The sequence below is a fragment of the Lissotriton vulgaris genome, chromosome 11 (assembly GCF_964263255.1).
Source record: "Lissotriton vulgaris chromosome 11, aLisVul1.2, whole genome shotgun sequence".
Classification (NCBI taxonomy): Eukaryota; Metazoa; Chordata; class Amphibia; order Caudata; family Salamandridae; genus Lissotriton; species Lissotriton vulgaris.
The window spans coordinates 345,873,683-345,891,617 of record NC_141699.1 but is presented as its reverse complement, the minus strand read 5'-3'; the positions used below and the strand labels follow the sequence as shown (position 1 = coordinate 345,891,617).

Here is a 17,935-nt window from a genome sequence, read left to right as displayed (position 1 = left end):
AAATATTATTCCCAATAGGAATGGCTACAAATTAGTAACCAAGCTATAGAAAACGTTATTGCATATGCCAAGCAGAACCTACGGAAGATTAAAGTTAAATGAGAAGTGGTCAGAATGTATTTTATCAAAAAGGCATAGCAGCGGGTTCTGGAATACCCACAGAAGGTATCAAGAAGTGCTATATTGAAATACATCATTACCTACATAACCACAAATCTGTCACCTAAGACAATAAATCAGCAGCCAAAGGTGATGCAAATGAGATGCCCCAGGTTGGGTCCCATGGATGTGGATTTTTTTTTCCTTCTCTCGCATGACACGGAGTTGTGATATAAATAATGTTTTAATCAATGGCTCAATTCTGGGAGGAAGCACCCCTGACCTCTGTGGTTTCGGTCATCTTGAATTCAGGCAGGCTTTGACCCACGCTATAAGCCACCCATCAAGCTACCTGTATATTGTCAGAAAAATGTGATTTGCTGGAAAGGTGCAGTTTTAGTTTGAATTATGGTTATACAAGTACGACACTAGTTACCACCCATCCTCCCAAACACTGACAATCTTTTCAACATGTATATGTAAATAGCAAGAATATAAGTGTACGCTAAAGTAATTTGACATTAATTCTCAGAAAGCGAAAGGTTTTCGATTGAGCTGTAAAGTGTGTTGGATGTTTTAGAAACTCGATTAACATAATTGTATGTGTTACACTATGCTTCGTTTCAGTTTGACTTTTCTGAAAGGGTCCAGCATGGGAGGGGGGACAGGAGTGTTAATGACTCCGACATAGACAAGTATTGTACCCAGTGCTTACTTGGCTGCATAGCGGTACACTGCACATCAGATGGAGTTATTATTATTATTATTAAAACAGTTTTGTATAGCGCGTGGCTACCCTAGAGCATCCCAGCGCTTCAACAAACAGAGTAACAGATTAAGAGAGGGAAAGGCACAGCGGTTTAACAAAAGAGAAAAGATTTCAGTTGTTTACGAAAACGCAAAAGGCATGGCTCCGAGCGCAAGACTAGGGGGAGTGAGTTCCAGAGGGTTGCAACCTTTACGGAGAATCTTCTCCCTCCTGAGCGGGCCTTTTTGACCCTGGGGATCATGAGTAAGTGTTGTTGGTCTGAGCGTAGTGTTCTACTTGCCTTATATGGGGTCACCAGCTTTTGAAGGGCAGGAGGGCCTTTGCCTTGCAAGATTTTATGTGCAAGGCAGAGAGATTTAAATTTCACCCTTTCTCGCACTGGCAGCCAATGCAGCGCCCTCAATGCGGGTTTGGCATTCGTGCAGCCGCATTCTGAACTTGCTGTAGTTTGTTCAGAGTGATCTCAGGGGCACCCAGATAGATTGCATTACTGAAATCTAATCTAGATATAATCAGGCCCTGGATCAAAAGCTTCCGAGATAGAAATGGAAGCAGAGGCAGCACTTTGCGCACCGATCGGAGAAGGCCGAAACAGACACCAGCCAGTTTGGTAGCCTGGGTCCTGAAGGAAAGATCTTGCTCCAACCAAATACCAAGGCTCTTGATCTCAGCCTTGGGTTTGGAGGGGGATCCCAGGCAGCTAGGCCAGGCAGACTGGGGGAGTGAGGGGCTTTTCATCCCCATCAGCATTATCTCGGTCTTTGAACCGTTCAGCTTAAGTGCTGATTCCTCCATCCAGGTGTGGACTTTGGATAGGCAGGAGTGTAGCACCTGGGGATTTTCCGTGGCCTGGGAGAGGGCAAACACCAGCTGGGTGTCATCGGCATAGCTCACGATTTTGATGTTAAATGGAGCCACCACATCCTCCAAGGGGGCCATGTACACATTGAATAATGTGGGGCTCAGGGAGGAACCCTGGGGCACTCCACAATGGAGGTGGGTGGATGCTGATCGTGCGCCCCCTTCCCAGACCTGAAAGGTCAGTTCGCTGAGGAATGAACTGAGCCATTTCAGCGCTCTCCCCCCCTCACTCCGGCATCTGACAATCGTTGAAGTAACACTCGATGGTTGACAGTGTCGAACGCTGCACTAAGGTCCAGGAGGATCACTGCCACTGATCCTCCTGAGTCTGGGCGTTTGACCAGGGTGGTGGCAGCACCTTGTGATTGCGCTTGGGATTGGAGAAGCAGACTGCGAGTGATCTCTTCTGCTACTCGCCTCACGCTGCAACATTTAGTCGACCCATTTTTAAAAATCTTACTTTTAACTTCCAATTGATTTAATAATTGTGTAGTATGTATTTTTAAAATCCACCTTTGTGTACCGCTGTGTGCGCTGCTTACCGGTCCCCCTGGGCCCCGTTCCACCGCGGCTTGCCTGTGCCGATTGACGTGGAGGGCTAGGTCGGGCGCCATCTTGGGCAGTCCCGGACCCCGGCTGGACTCGAGTTAGCGGTCCAGCTCGGGGAGGGGCCTGGGCTTCAAATAGCGATGTGCCCCAGAGCGCGCATCGGTCTCGCGCAGCGGGCGCGCCGTCTGCGCGCCGAAGGAGCGCCAAAGGAGGGCCCGTCTGTGCCCGTCCGTGCCTCGGACGGGCCCAGGGCTAGCCATACTGCCTCTTCTCCATATGACCGAGCTGGGCTACATAGGCTTACTTATTCCCGCACCGATCTTCTGAAACTGGCTCCTCCCGCAGAGCAAAGCTGCTGTCAGCGGAGAGGACCAGAGCACGTTGGGACGGCTTGTCCGAGCTGTGGCTTCTCTTCCCAGCTCGCACTACCCTCGCGCTCAGGCGCCAGTGCGGATCACACTACAACTGTCAGAGCTGGCCTAATTAACGCTAGATCTGTGGTGAAACACGCAGCTGACATCTTCGAGGTATTGACGGAGGGTCAGCTCGATCTATTATTCATCACAGAGACATGGCTTAATGATTCTTGTGCTCCGACCATTGAACTGGCAGTCCCTAGAGGCTTTAAGATTGCCAGAGTGGATAGACCTCTGGGTAGGGGAGGGGGTTTGGCAGTAATATTTAAAGAAGAGTGGCACTTTACCTCCGAGCAATTAGCGGTGGGGGTGGAGGGTGAAGTTCTTCATTTTTCCCTTATTATTTGTCCCCACTTCACGCTGGGGGGGTCCCTGGTTTACAGGCCCTGCCATTCATTTTATTGAGACGTTGGAGGATTGTATAGTGCCCCGGGCCCTGAACTATCCCAGATTTCTTCTGGTCGGCGATTTCAACATTCACGTTGACAACATTGGCGCTCTGGAATCGCGCAGACTGGAAGAGGTTTTAGATCTGTCACAGCTCAAGCAATGGGTGTCGTCTCCAACTCATGCCGGTGGTCATCTTCTAGACCTGGTGTGCTCTAACTTCCCCATTAAAATGTCAGGCCCGGAAAAGGTCACCTGGTCAGACCACGACCTTGTCAGGTTATCATGGGATGTGGATAACGTGGGTAGATCAGCTTTGTCACTCCCCATCAGTTACCCTCGGAAAATTAACCTGGCTGTGTTCGGCCAGGAACTGTTAAAAACTCACCTGCCACTCACACCCGAGTTGGACAAGGCGGTTGATGATTTCGATGGGTGGGTGCGACAGGCGGCGAATGCGTCCACCAAACATGCTACCGCACCCAGATTTCGACACAGCCCCTCTCAACCCTGGTTCTCCCCTGAGCTGAAGGAGCAAAAACTGGGTTGTAAAAAATTGGAGCGAGTCTGGAGGCGCGAGTATAGCTCTGACGCAAAGGCCGCCCTGCGCACTGCCCAAAAGAAATATTATGCCGCTATTAAAATTGCCAAAGGACTCTATAATGCAGGGAAAATAGCCAAAGCGGAAAATAACAGTAGAGAAATCTTCTCTATTGTTAAAAGTTTTGTGTCCCCTGTTGCAGAAACCACCACTCTTCCATCCTCTAGGGAATGGTGTGAAGTTCTGTCTCATTTCTTTATAGACAAGATAGCTAAGATTCAGCAGGACCTTACCTCTGCGTCACCGACTGGGAACCCAGGGATGAACTTCTCTATTAGGTCTCATCCCTCTGATACCCAACAGCTCACTAACTTTGCGATGGTGGCAGAGTGTGATGTTTTGCCTCTTCTTGAATGCCTTAAATCAGGCTCTCCCGCCGATCCGTGTCCGGCTCGGGTTCTGTCAGAAGTGGCCTGCACTGTCTGTGGGGATGTTACTCAGATCGTGAACCTCTCCCTTTCTTCGGCATTTGTCCCTGCTGAATTGAAACAGGCTAAGCTTTTGCCGCTTCTGAAGAAACCAGGCCTTGATGCCAGGGTTCCCGGTAACTACCGGCCTATTTCTCTTCTCCCTGCCTTAACTAAAATCTGTGAGAAAATAGTCTTCCGACAATTAGAACATTTTGTAGAGTCCTCCAATGCCCTGCACCCAGCCCAATCAGGCTTCAGGGCTGCATATAGCACTGAAACAGTACTGGTAGAGATGATGGAGTCAATTCGGGAGTGCCTGGACGGGGGCGGCAGAGCAGTCCTGATCTTATTGGATCTCTCTGCCGCCTTCGATACCGTCCCCCATGCGCTCCTCACCGCCAGGTTATCGACTATCGGCATTGGCAGCAATGTCCTGGCCTGGGTGTCCTCATTTCTTTCGGGTAGGACTCAACAGGTCTGGATGCCACCACATGCCTCTGAACCAAAACTACTCCTTACGGGGGTCCCACAGGGTTCCACTCTTAGCCCCCTACTGTTCAACATTTATATTACCCCCTTGGTGTATCTTGCGGAACAGTACGGGGCTAAGATTATAGGATATGCGGATGATACGCAGCTTCTTTTCACCTGGCCTGACGATCATCTGGACACAGCAAAGGTCCATCTCTGCCTATCCTCAGTTTTCCGTTGGTTAACTCTGGCCCAACTAAAATGTAATGAGGACAAATCGGAGGTCCTCTTTTATGGGTCTTTCCCTCCCAGTTTCAAAAATTCACTGTGGCCCATGAATGTTCCATGTCCTAAGGAGATGGATGGCCCTGCGAAAAATCTTGGGATTTGGTTCGGGGAGGATCTAAAATTCGAGGACCATATAAAAAAAATTGACTGGAACGTGTTTTGCTACCTTGAGAATGCTCAGGAAATGTTTTCCACTACTCCCTAGAGAGGCGAGGGAGACTGTCGCCCGAGCACTCATTCTAGCAAGGCTGGACTATGCGAACTCCCTGTTCAGCGGCATTCCAGCTTATCTGACCAAACGTCTGTTGGTCATTCAGAATGCCGCTGTTCGCCTCCTTTGTAACGTTCCTAGATGGAAGAGTGTTCGGTCTCATATGTCCAGCCTCCACTGGCTCCCAGTACCTCAACGTATCCGCTTTAAAACCTTGGTACTTGCATTCAGAGCGACTCATGACCAAGGTCCAGCCTATTTAAAGAAATGATTTACACTCTATGCCCCTACAAGAGTACTTCGATCATCTTCGCTATTTAAAATGACCCTTCCCCGATTCAAGCGAACCAGACTAGGGGGACAGTCCATTGCTGTGGTCACGGCCCGTGCCTGGAATGCTCTCCCCTTTCATCTACGCTCCAGTCAATCCGTAGCCCAATTTAAAAAAAAATTTAAAACCTACCTATTCAGTAGCAGTTCATAAGCTGATCCCTGTTCACCCTTCTTTGCTTTTCCCACCGCGCCAGGATACTCCCCAGTAACAGTGCGCGTTACAAAATCATTTATACATACATACAAAATGCAGCGTGCCTCTTCCGCGACTGCCAGCAAGGCGGTGTCAGTGCCTTGACCCGGGCGGAAGCCTGTTTGGGAACTTCTCAGCACACCGTTGGACTCAAGGAAGTTGGATAGCTGAAAGTTAACCAATTTTTCCGTGATTTTACTGAGTCCCGGAAGTAGCGAGATGGGCCTGTAGTTCGCCATGTCAAGGGGGGTCTAGGCTAGGTTTTTTTAGGAGGGCTTTTACTATTGCACCCTTCCAATTGGGTGGGACCACACCGGCACCTAACGAGGCATTGATTACCTCAGTGATAGGTTCCACAATGGAAGGGGCAACCAGTTTGAGAATCCTCATAGGGACTACGTCCCGGGGAGAGCCACTCTTAACGGACACTAAGACTTTAAGGGCTTCGTCCTCAGTGACTGGTCCAAAATACTTTAAGGTCTTCAGGGGTCTTCCCTCATCCTCGAAGAGCTCAGCTCCTATGTTAATTTGGGGCAGGAGTGTGCACTGTTCAGGTCTGGCTATGAGTGATTGTGTTTTATTGAATCTTGACTGTATTCGCTGTGTACACTGGAGGCGCTTTTTTCTCGATGTTCCTTAGTCATGCTGTTTTGTTTATATGTGTGGATTCCATAAAGCTAACAAAAATGAATTAAAGTCACCTGATAGAGAAAATGTGTTACCATTACTCCAAACAAGCTTAAAAAGTTGGATCACGGTCAGTTGCTTAATGATGTTATTGCCTCATTCACAATGCAAAAGCCACATTGGTGTGCCCAGTCGCTACTTTTGATATACTGAGAATAGTGCTGCTTATTCGTACTGACAGCAACGTGAATTCACTCTTGGGTGTTGATCATTCTCAGAACTAACCAGATAGTTATATATAGGAACATGCGTTTACCCCATTGTAGTTATATATAGGAACATGCTTTACCCCATTATAGTTATATATAGGAACATGATTTACCCCATTATAGTTATATATAGGAACATGCTTTACCCCAATCAGAAATGTGAAGTCCATGCCTAAAGCAGCTTGAGTTGCGTTCCTATCGTTTTCTATATGGAGGCCTACAGTATTGACATAATACAAGCTTTTCAAGCTACAGTAATCCCTTTATGTGAAGTCCATGCCTAAAGCAGCTTGAGTTGCGTTCCTATCGTTTTCTATATGGAGGCCTACAGTATTGACATAATAAAAGCTTTTCAAGCTACAGTAATCCCTTTAGTTTACTCAGGGGCTACTATTGGTGCCTAAAAACATAAACAGTTGGAACTGATTATGATGTATGGTTTACAGACCTGGTTTCTCATTCTGCACCTCGAGTAGTTCGGATTGGAACTTGGTATTACATTATTTACAGTATTCTACAGCACTGGGCTTTTCATCTATTAGCATACTGGAAACACTCTCAGCCACCAGGCTGGGAATAACCGATATAGCTTTAATCAGCTGTATTAATATGCCTATATTCAAAACAGTAGTGTTTGTTTTGTAGTACATTCACCTCATTTGAAACTTTCAAAACTTCAGCAAATGCGGTCAATGTGCTGACTGCTCAACTCCCCTTAATCCACCATAACTCATATTTTTACTTCATGTCTAGTGTACAGCCCTCTCCTAGGGAGGCATATGCCAGAAATTCTCACGCCTCCTCTGGCTAAGTGACAGATAATCTGATAGACCCATTCAAGATAACCTGCAATTTTGGATTTTATCAAAAGGAGGCTGCTTAAGAGTGTTATTATTTGTTGTTGTCCCGGTCTGTGCGAAAGGTTTAATTTACATAACCTTTTTTTTCAACCCTAAAATTGACTTAGTTCTATTCTTTATAGTTGTCCACCTAGGAAAAAAAAACTTACCAACGACCCAACTGTTACTATGACTACCAGAGATGATGATTGGGGCCAAGGTGTAGGCGGACGAGTGGTAAACCCTTCGAGCCACTGTGCTGGTGGTAATCTTACGTCAGTCACCATGTTTGAAGTTCCGTGTGAAGAAATGGAGCAAACTGTGTGGGAACAGCAGCCTGAAAGTGCTCGACGAACACTCCAAGAAATCGAGGATAGGTGAGCACCAGTTGCCTAGACCTGGATTCTGGTTAAAAGGGCATTCGATAAAGATTTAATTTTGTATTGAAGTATCACAGAAGTGGCATGATTGGTCAGTATGGCGCTTTATATAAATCCTGTTGTTGATATGGTGTCTCACTATCTTTCTCCCCTGACAGGTCTAGGAACTCAGTTGAATATAGAACTTCAGAATCGTGGTCTGCCTTATTTTCATGTTCAGAGTGTCTCAATATACCCATTAGCTGTTTTCTTCAGTTATCTATCATGGCATAATTAATATTAAAATCACAATGAACTTCTCCCCCAACCCCACACCTCCAAATACTAGACCAATTCACTGAGTGTGTGCCTCCCTTACACATAAACAATTAGATCTAATTCAACCTTTAGTCACTCTCACCTGTTCCTTAAACCGACTGGTTGGACCTCTCGGGTTAGGAAACCATGGACTACTTCCTCAGATCTTGAACATGCCCTGTGAGATCTTTAGGTCCATCCCACCTTCAGAGACACCACATTTAGTTATCAGGTACCTGGACCAGCCCTTCGGTCCAACTTCAGATCCTCCAAACCCCCACCCCGCTGTTCTTTAGAGACCGACAGATGTCCCTCACAGGCAACAAGCCTGTGTTCAGACTCCTCTGCATGCTCCCAAATAGCCGGCCCTGGAAGTAATCATTCTTCAAGATAACCCTAGCCCACTCTGACAACCTTGGCTGGTCCTTGGAGATATCCCCAGCAGGCCAGCAGTACATAGCACATATAACGTGTATTTATAAAACACACTTTGTAAAGAAGAGATAATCCAGGAAGCCGAGGTCATTAGTTGTAAGTTGACCTTTATTTTGGTTTAGGATATAAATTGGAGAACCCCACCAGGAGCGGTATGACATCTGCTCAGCCCAAACTTCAACTGACATTCAACACACCATTCGAACATTCATGCAATCAACATTCATACACACGCGCACAGGCTGAGCAGCACTCTACATCTTCTCCCTTGTTATGTTATGTTATATGTTATGTTATATGCCATTTTTAAAGCGCTCGTACGCCAGTGGGCTTCATGGCGCTGTCGGAAGGAGAAAATAATACATGTTGCTGTGAAGACTACTATAAATAGGCTTGCTCAAACAGCCAGGTCTTCAAGGCATGTCTAAACGTGAGCAGATCTTTACTATGTCTGAGTGGCAGAGGTAACGAATTCCAAAGGGTGGCAGCGAGGTGGTGAAAGCAGCTGCCCCCTTGTCGTTTCCTTTTGAATCGAGACACCACCACTAGTGTTTTCTGGGCAGATCGGAGATGTCGTGTGGGGACATATTTTGTCACTAGGTTTTTAATAAAAATTGGTCCACAATTATTTAAGGCTCTGAAGGTTATACAGCAGGTTTTAAAAGCTATTCTCTGGGCCACAGGTAACCAGTGTAGCTCCTTCATGCCTAATTTGATTGAGTGCCTCTTGGGTGTTTTGGTTATGAGTCTGGCTGCTTGGTTCTGGACCAATTGGAGTCTTTTCAAGAGTCCCAATGGTAAGCCTAAATAAATGCTGTTTGAAAAGTCTAGACGGGACAGCACCAGGGCTATAGTGACTTCAATGAGGGCAGAGTGTGTAAGGAACTGAGCAATTTTTTTTATTTTGCGGAGCTGAAAAAAACTTGCTGACACCACTGCACCTACTTGAGAGTGCAGCGATAGATCTGATCTTAAAGTGACCCCCAAGCTTTTTACTGAGGCGGAGCTAACAGGAGGAGTTCCCATATCGGTGGGCCAAAAATGGGGGCCCCAGCTGGGTTCGCTTTTCCCGGGCAAGAGTAGTTCCGTCTTGCCAGGGTTCAGCTTAAGGTGGTTGTCATTCATCCAACCTTGGATATGCCTCATGGTCTTCTGAAATTCAATCACTGCATCAGGTGTATTGAGAGTGAATACCAATTGTAAGTCATCAGCTGTGACTTTGAATTTTTTGAGAGAAAATAAAAGGGGACGGAGATACAAATTAAATAGCAGGGGGGAAAGTGACGAGCCCTGCGGGACCCCACAAATGGAGTGATGTCTGGTAGCCGTGAATGTTCCCAGTTGTACTGCTTGGGTTCGGCCATCAATAAAGGATGTGATCCACCTCAGAGCAGAACCCCTAAGGCCGGCCTGTTCGACACTGTTGAGTAAGATGTTATAGTCAACCGTGTCGAACGCGGCCGACAAGTCGAGCAGTATCAGAGCCTGCTGTACGTCTGCATCTGCATTGGCCCTGAGTGTGTCCTGCACCGCCAAAATCACCGCCTCAGTTGAGTGGCCCGGGCGGAAACCTGCTTGATTAGGTTCCAGATAGTTCGATGTCTCCATAAAATTAGAGATACAGCTGGAAACATGAGCCTCCAGGATCTTGGAGAGGAAAGGCAGGAGGGAAATGGGTCTATAGTTAGACATGTCGGCAGGATCTTTTCCAGGTTTCTTTGTCAATGGAATAAGGAGGGCATTTTTAAAATCTGTAGGAACCTTGCCCTGTGAAAGGGATTCATTAAGAATCGGGAGAATAGCTTGTGGAAATGCGATGCCAATTTCCTTGATAATGTGTGGTGGACATATGTCATTGGGTAAACCCGATTTATCCCGAGTAAGCAGTTCAAGGAAAGATTTATGGTCAATCTTGGGTAACATTTCGAGAGTATTTAGGTTCGGATTGTCTTCGCCATTGTAAACTAAGTTACAAGAGGGTACAATGCTTTGTTTTATGGAGAGTATTTTATTTAGGAAGTAGTCATTTAAGGCGTCACAGAGATTGCGTGAGGGGACTGTCGGGAGGACTGAGCGTTCATCATTGCACAAATCGTGGACAATTTGAAAAATTTCTTTAGTTTGATTTTGGGATTTCAGAACTTTCTCCGAGAAATAAGATGTTTTCTTCTCAAGTAAGATTTTCTTATATTTTTTCCTGGTTTGTAGATAAGTCTCCTTATCTGATGTATAATAATGAGATCGCCATTTCCTTTCACTCTGGCGGACTTCTAGTTTAAGTTGTTTTAGTTCGGGGGTGAACCATTTGTGAGCCTCACTGTGCCGGGAGCGGGAAAAGGTCACAGCGGGTGCATGCATGCCAGCAGCTTTGAGAATGGCTGCAGTGAGAGTGGAGTTCATGCAATCTACATCTCCGTCATTATCATGATGTGGCAGGGTGGTGGACAGGGTATCTAAGAAAGCTGGTAGATTTATATTCCTCCATTTACGGGTTGTCCCGGCCACTGCTGTTGACACTTTCTGGTACCCCTTAACCATAAGGGTGAAGTGAATAAGATGGTGGTCAGACCAGATACAGGGCAGAATCGTGATGGGGGGGATAGTAATATTCTGTGACCAGATTTGATCCAAGTTGTGGCCTTTTTCGTGCGTTGGGGATAGTACATGCTGGATAATGTTGATGTCATTAAGAGATTCTAGGAGTTCTCTTGCCTGCAGATCGACATTAGGTTTGTCGAACCAGAGGTTTAAATCCCCCACTAGAACAGTTTTAGAATAGTTGGTTACCATTGAGGCCATTTGTTCTGTGAGACATGTAGTAAATGTGGGCATGGAGTGAGGGGGGCGGTAAAGTAGGACTATGGCTAAAGCACCGCTGTCGGTATCAGTTTTCAAGACAATGTTCTCCGTACCAGTCAGTGACAAAGGGGGGAGAGATATGAAATTATGTGATTTATGTATGATAGCGGCCACACCACCACCAGGTTTACCAGGGGTGCGGTTGGCTGCTAAAATATAGTAGTCGGAAGGGAGTGTCGCTAGTATATCTGGTAGGGACTCTTCCGTCAGCCAAGTTTCTGTGAGTAGCAGTAAGTCCGGTCTCTGAGTGGACAATAGTAAGAAGATGTCAACCTGGTGTTTAACCAGTGATCTAGTATTTAGATACATGCATTTTAGGTTTAGGAGTGGTTGGTTAATCCTGGGGGAGGAGCTAGTTTGAAAAGTGCTACGTTTGTGTCTGGGTCCAGTAAGTATAGATTTAGATATGCCCAGATCGCTGGTCTTTTTGAGTATATGTCGAGGCAGTAAAGGGCCGGCGGAGTTAGTAGGTTTTAGATCCAGTATTTCTTGGGAGGAATAGGTGTATAGCGGGGCAGGGCCTATAGCCCCTAGTCCCGGCCGGTCGCGGACGGGCGCAGACGGGCTTACCTTAGGCGCACCTTCGGCGCGCCATCGTCGCGCCCGCTGCGCCCGTCCGCTGCGCTCCCTGACACACATTGCCTCTTGTAGCCTGTCTCCCCAGAGCGCTGGACCGCTAACTCCGGCCAGGCTCGGTATCCACCCACCCCAAGATGGCGCCTCCCCCTCCCCTCACGGCGATCAGCCGGCTGGGAGGAATCGAGGGAGGGTGTAGGAGGAGCGAGAGAGCGGATGCAGCAACCTGTTAACTTTGAAGTAGGTTCAAATGCACACAACGTAATTTTTGTGAACAGACTAAAAGCAATAGTATTTTAAAAATGGTTTAGAGCTTCGCTACCACAGCAGGCAGAATGCGGCTATACAAGCAGTTTTCTATGCGCACCACGCAGATCTCCCCAGCAAGCCCCGGGCGCTGCCACCACCTTCAGAGCTTACCGCGCAATGCGGTGTATTGTTAACAAAGAAAAGATGACTCTTCACAATATAATTAGAAGATGTTACTATACAAAGTATTAAGCAAATATAAAAATATAATTAAGAACATTTATATATTCAATAGATTTAAAATCAAGTGAAGAGGTGGAGTGAAAACCATAAACAGTAAAATACAGTAAAACCATTTTCAGAACACGCAAAAGGAAGTTGAAACAACACAACCCCTCTTCCCCCTTTTATGTAGAAAATGGGAGAGCAAAATGGAAGTACGCAGAAGGAAGAGATACAAAGAAAAGAAGAAAAATGAAAGCAAGCGGTGCAAAGATCACTTGAAGAGAAATAAAAGAGAACAAGAGTGAAAAAATTACGCAGCAAAGAAGGCGCAAAGACACAGCAGAGAAAAAGATAACACAGCAAGAACCACCAAGACACACCGATTGGCCAGACCAGAGCGAAGGAAGCTTGAATGTTGAAAAAGAAAAACAAGTGCAGAAAGAGGAAACAAGACTTAGTAGAGTGGTTAAAATGTAAAGTGAAACATACACAAAAAATGTGGAAGAAACGCAAGCAAAAGTAAAACATGAAGAGAAAGGCATCAAATCTCCACACGTCTTTAAATAAGACCCATATATATATAGCTAGAGAAAGCTTAGTGTGGAAAATGACGCACTTAAAAAGGAACTTGACCCTTTTTTTAGGTCTCGCCTGTCGATGCGCATGCGCATCGAGCAAGCAAGAGTATTGGCACTTATCCACTCTTTATCCGCACTGCAAGGAATCGTGGCGATTCCTTGCAGTGCCCGTGACTTTTAAGCTCAATGCGCATTGAGCTTAAAAGCGCGTGCACGTCCGTCTTTGTTTACCCGCTCCGCCCCCTCCCCTTCCCGCCGTCTCGCATTTCCCCTGTCGCATTTCTCCTCCCCCCTCCCCTCTCTTCCCTCCGTCTTGTTTATTGTACCCGCTCCGCCCCCTCCCCTTCCCGCCGTGTCGCATTTCTCCTCCCCCCTCCCCTCTCTTCCCTCCGTCTTGTTGTGTTTGCAGCAAGAAGCTTCTTCCTGAGCGTTCAAAGTAGCGGTTTGTCCGTGGGTGTCAGAGGTATATTTTTCTTATGCGTTATCTTTGATTACATGTAATGTATGCCACCTGTCTTTGGATTGAGTGTGGGCCTTGTTAATTTGGTGTTTTCGTTTGTGTGTGGGCGGTAGGCATTGTTTTGAGTCATTAAGGCCAATCACTTCATTCCTTTGACTTTTGAACCTGGGATCATCTTCTATCTCTTGTTGAACTCCGGCCCTGGAGTTACCTACCACATTCTGTTGCATTCTGGGTGTTGTATTCCTGATTCACGTAGCCTTTGACATGTCACTCTGCACCAGCGGTTTGTTCGAATACACTTTGTTGTTGGCTCACATGGCCCTGTGGACTCACGTCAGTATCCAAGCATCGCATTCCATGTTGCGGTACTTGCCCACTGGGGCTGCCTGTATTTTTTTTAATGTGACGAGGCTATCGAGCTGTACGTCACGTGGGAAACTTCCCTGAATGCTGCGCACGATGCACGTGATAGGAATTGCATTTGGCTGCTTTAATGTAGCCCGGCAACATGTAATGCAATGCTTGGATATTGACACGAGTTTGCGCGAGCCGTGAACGGGAGGATTTTCTCTATGCCCTCTGATTCAGTGAGCCTCATGGCGGCAATTGATTCTTATGTATAATGTCTTCATTTTTCTTACATGTTTTATATATGGAATGATGAACATTTTTGTTTCGAGTGTTTGTTTGTTTTATTTTCGGATTTATACTTAAAACGGATGGACACGAGAAGAACGATGTTTTCTATGTCTATACCTTGCTGGGTATTTACTTTCTATTGTGATTGTTACCTTGAGAAAGGATCAATCCTGCAGAACCCCCCCCCCCCCCCTTACCCCCCCCTGTAGAAAAACAATTCGCCGGGCCCCCCTCAAAATATTTCACAATTATGTTATTGTAGTGGTCGGACATACGAGGGCAAAGTTGAACATAAATAAATATATGCAGTCGTATGTCGAGCTCCACTACCCCTAAACCACCTCACCGCCCCACACCGTTACCGCTGCGAGCCGCCACTAAGAAGACTATCATCAAAAGAATATATTAGTAATGTACTCTTTTGATTGTAGTCTTCCACTTTTGACTTCCGGGAACTATTTTCCCTTTTTAGGTCTCGCCTGTCGATGCGCATGCGCATCGAGCAAGGCAAGAGTATTGGCACTTATCCGCTCTTTATCCACACTGCAAGGAATCGTGGCGATTCCTTGCAGTGCACGAGAAATTTAAGCTCAATGCGCATGCGCATTGAGCTTAAATGCGCGTGCACATGCCCCCAGCCGCCTGCCTTGCCTACTCTCTCTCACAGCCTCCCCCAGCTCCGCCCCCTCACTACTTGATTGCACGGCCGCTAGGTCGTGCCTCCCCTACTCTCCTCCCCCCTCCTCCTCTCCTCCCCTGCCTGCCTGCCGCTAGCCTTGCCTACTCTCTCTCACAGCCTCCCCCAGCTCCGCCCCCTCACTACTTGATTGCACGGCCGCTAGGCCGTGCCTCCCCTACTCTCCTCCCCCCTCCTCCTCTCCTCCCCTGCCTGCCTGCCGCTAGGCCGTGCCTCCCCTACTCTCCTCCCCCCTCCTCCTCCTACTCTCCTCCCCTGCCTGCCTGCCGTGTCGCACCTCTCCCCTCTCCGCCCCTCCCCTGCCCGCCGTGTTACGGTGAAAGGCTTGTTGTTTAACCCAAGTGTGCATATAATCCAGATATCTTCCAATAGAAATCGGTGCTCCTTTTATGGGAAGGATGTTTTTGCGTCTTGTTTTTGGAAAAGCATGTTATTTAAAAAAAAAAAAGGTAAAAGAACATTGGTGGTAGTTAGATACATCTGAGCCAGCGGGGTCTCTTTTCTTTCTGATTTGAATGGTCGTTTCTCTCATTATCTGCGAACCTAAGACGAGCCGAACATGTATAAATAAACCGGTTCCACAATGGATGTTTTTTGAAAGCAAAGATTGCAACACAGCGCAAGAACCGTTGAGAAAGAAAAGCGCGAGGCAAATTCCCAGCAGGCTGCTCCTGTTCTCTCTCTCCGCCCTCCCCTTTCTGAGAAGCCGTGGAGTTTTTTTAATGCAGCTTGCTCGCTCGCTCGCTCCCTTCCCTCCGCTCCCCTCCCCCGCACGTAGGCTCTTGGAGAAAGGAGGGGAAAAAAAGCTCCCAGCCTGACTCGAAAATCAGCCTCGTTTCCTCAGAAACCGCAGCTGCTGCTAGAGCAGAAAACACGTCAGGCTGGCCCTCCAACGTACACAGATGTGCCTTTGTAACTCCACATAAATGCTGGGAAAGGATTGCGCGTTGGAGCAAAAAAAAAAAAACTCCCATGCAGGAAGAGGCGAATGTTTCGTGCAGGCTATGTTTTTACCCTCGATGGCGCCTTCCTTCGCCCCTCCCCTGACCTTGTGTAACAGTTACTTTTGAGCTTTAAAGTTGTATTTATTGTTGGTGACTGAAAGGATTTAGACTTGAGGAAGAAAAGGCATTCCGATTTGCAGTGAATAACAGTCCGCTTTTAAGTTTTTTACTTTCGTTTTTTTAGGTTTTCAAAGACCGAGGTAAAATGTCAAGCTGTGTTTACATGGGAACCTTTTTATTTAGCTCTAGGCTAACTTCAAAGTGTGAGCGTTTATAGGAAAGAGGAATGCAGTATACTTGCTCCAAAGAGCCTGCTTGTGCCTTTTTAAAAAAAAAAAAAACCTCACTCACCCTCAACCCCTCACCCTCACTCACCCTCACTCACCCTCACCCACCCTCAACCCCTCACCCTCAACCCCTCACCCTCAACCCCTCACCCTCACTCTCACTCACCCTCACTCACTCACCCTCACTCACCCTCACTCACTCATCCTCACTCACCCTCACTCACCCTCACTCACCCTCACCCACCCTCACTCACCCTCAACCCCTCACCCTCACTCTCACTCACCCTCACTCACTCACCCTCACTCACCCTCACTCACTCACCCTCACTCACCCTCACTCACCCTCACTCACCCCCTCACCCTCAACCCCTCACTCACCCTCACTCACCCTCAACCCCCCACCCTCACCCTCACTCACCCTCAACCCCTCACCCTAACTCACCCTCACCCTCACTCACCCTCAACCCCTCACTCACCCTCAACCCCTCACTCACCCTCACTCACCCTCAACCCCTCAACATCAACCCCTCACCCTCACTCACCCTCACTCACCCTCACCCTCCCTCACCCTCACTCACCCTCACTCACCCTCACTCACCCTCACCCTCACTCACCCTCACTCACCCTCACCCTCACTCACCCTCACCCTCACTCACCCTCACCCACCCTCACCCACTCTCACCCTCACTCTCACTCACCCTCACTCACCCTCACTCTCACTCACCCTCAACCCCTCACTCACTCTCACTCACCCTCAACCCCTCAACATCAACCCCTCACCCTCACCCTCACTCACCCTCACCCACCCTCACTCACCCTCACTCACCCTCACTCACCCTCACTCACCCTCACTCACCCTCACTCACCCTCACTCACCCTCACCCTCACTCACCCTCACTCACCCTCACCCTCACTCACCCTCACTCACCCTCACTCACCCTCACTCACCCTCACTCACCCTCACTCACCCTCACCCACTCTCACCCTCACCCACTCTCACCCTCACTCACACTCACCCTCACTCACCCTCACTCACCCTCACTCACCCTCACTCACCCTCACTCACCCTCACCCTCACTCACCCTCAACCCCTCACCCTCACACAGTGCAATAGGTCTCGGAGCATTTGAGTTAGAGCTTTTAGAAATGTTTATGGCTTTTTTTTTTTTAATTCTTTAGCATTGGCTACAGGAAACAATAATGCTAAAGATTTACAAAAAAACCCATAAACAATTCTAAAAGCACTAACTCTAATGCTGCGAGACCTATTGCATTTCCAATGCTTGTTTAAAAAAGAGAGACCCACACGTCTTATAATAAGACCCAAATAAATATATAGCTAAAAAGCTTAGTGTGGACAATAGTACTGAAGAATGCATTAGCATTTTTAAAGAGACCACACGTCTTAAAGTAAGACCCATATACATATAGCTTAAAAGCTTAGTGTGGTTTACAGTGTACAGAAGAAGGAACCACACGTCTTTAAAATAAGACCCATATAAATAACTTAAAAAGTTGGTGTGGTGGAATGCATTAGCATTCTTCCTTTCAAAACATTAGAATTTTTTTTTAAATATATATATTCTTCCTCAAAAGAGACTGCATTTGCACCATAGCTCTCTTTTTTTAAAACAGTAGAGTGTATTAGCCTACTTTAAAACATTAAAAATATTTGATGAAGCATGAAACTAAGTATGACTGTAAAATCATTTCATTTTTTAGACATGCCCGTATACAAATCATGTAACGCTTATACTAAAATACTCATTCTGAAATCAATGCAAAAATAAATTCAAATAATTAAATACTTAAGATTAATGTAACTATAACGATAAAGTAACTGTAGAAATATTGAAGAGAAAGGTGATATCATCTGCAAAATTCAATTGTTGAAAATCTGCATTATCAGTCTCTAACTTGAAT

General features: G+C 46.9%; 1 protein-coding gene across 1 annotated transcript in view; it reads left to right on the top strand.

Annotated features, from left to right (window-relative positions):
* CCDC117 (coiled-coil domain containing 117) overlaps positions 1-17,935 on the top strand; it is a 159,487-nt gene that overhangs the window by 79,082 nt on the left and 62,470 nt on the right. The window contains exon 4 of the mRNA XM_086943301.1: positions 7,467-7,700. Within this exon, the coding sequence (XP_086799427.1) occupies positions 7,467-7,700 (234 nt within the window). The remainder of the gene's footprint in view (positions 1-7,466; positions 7,701-17,935) is intronic.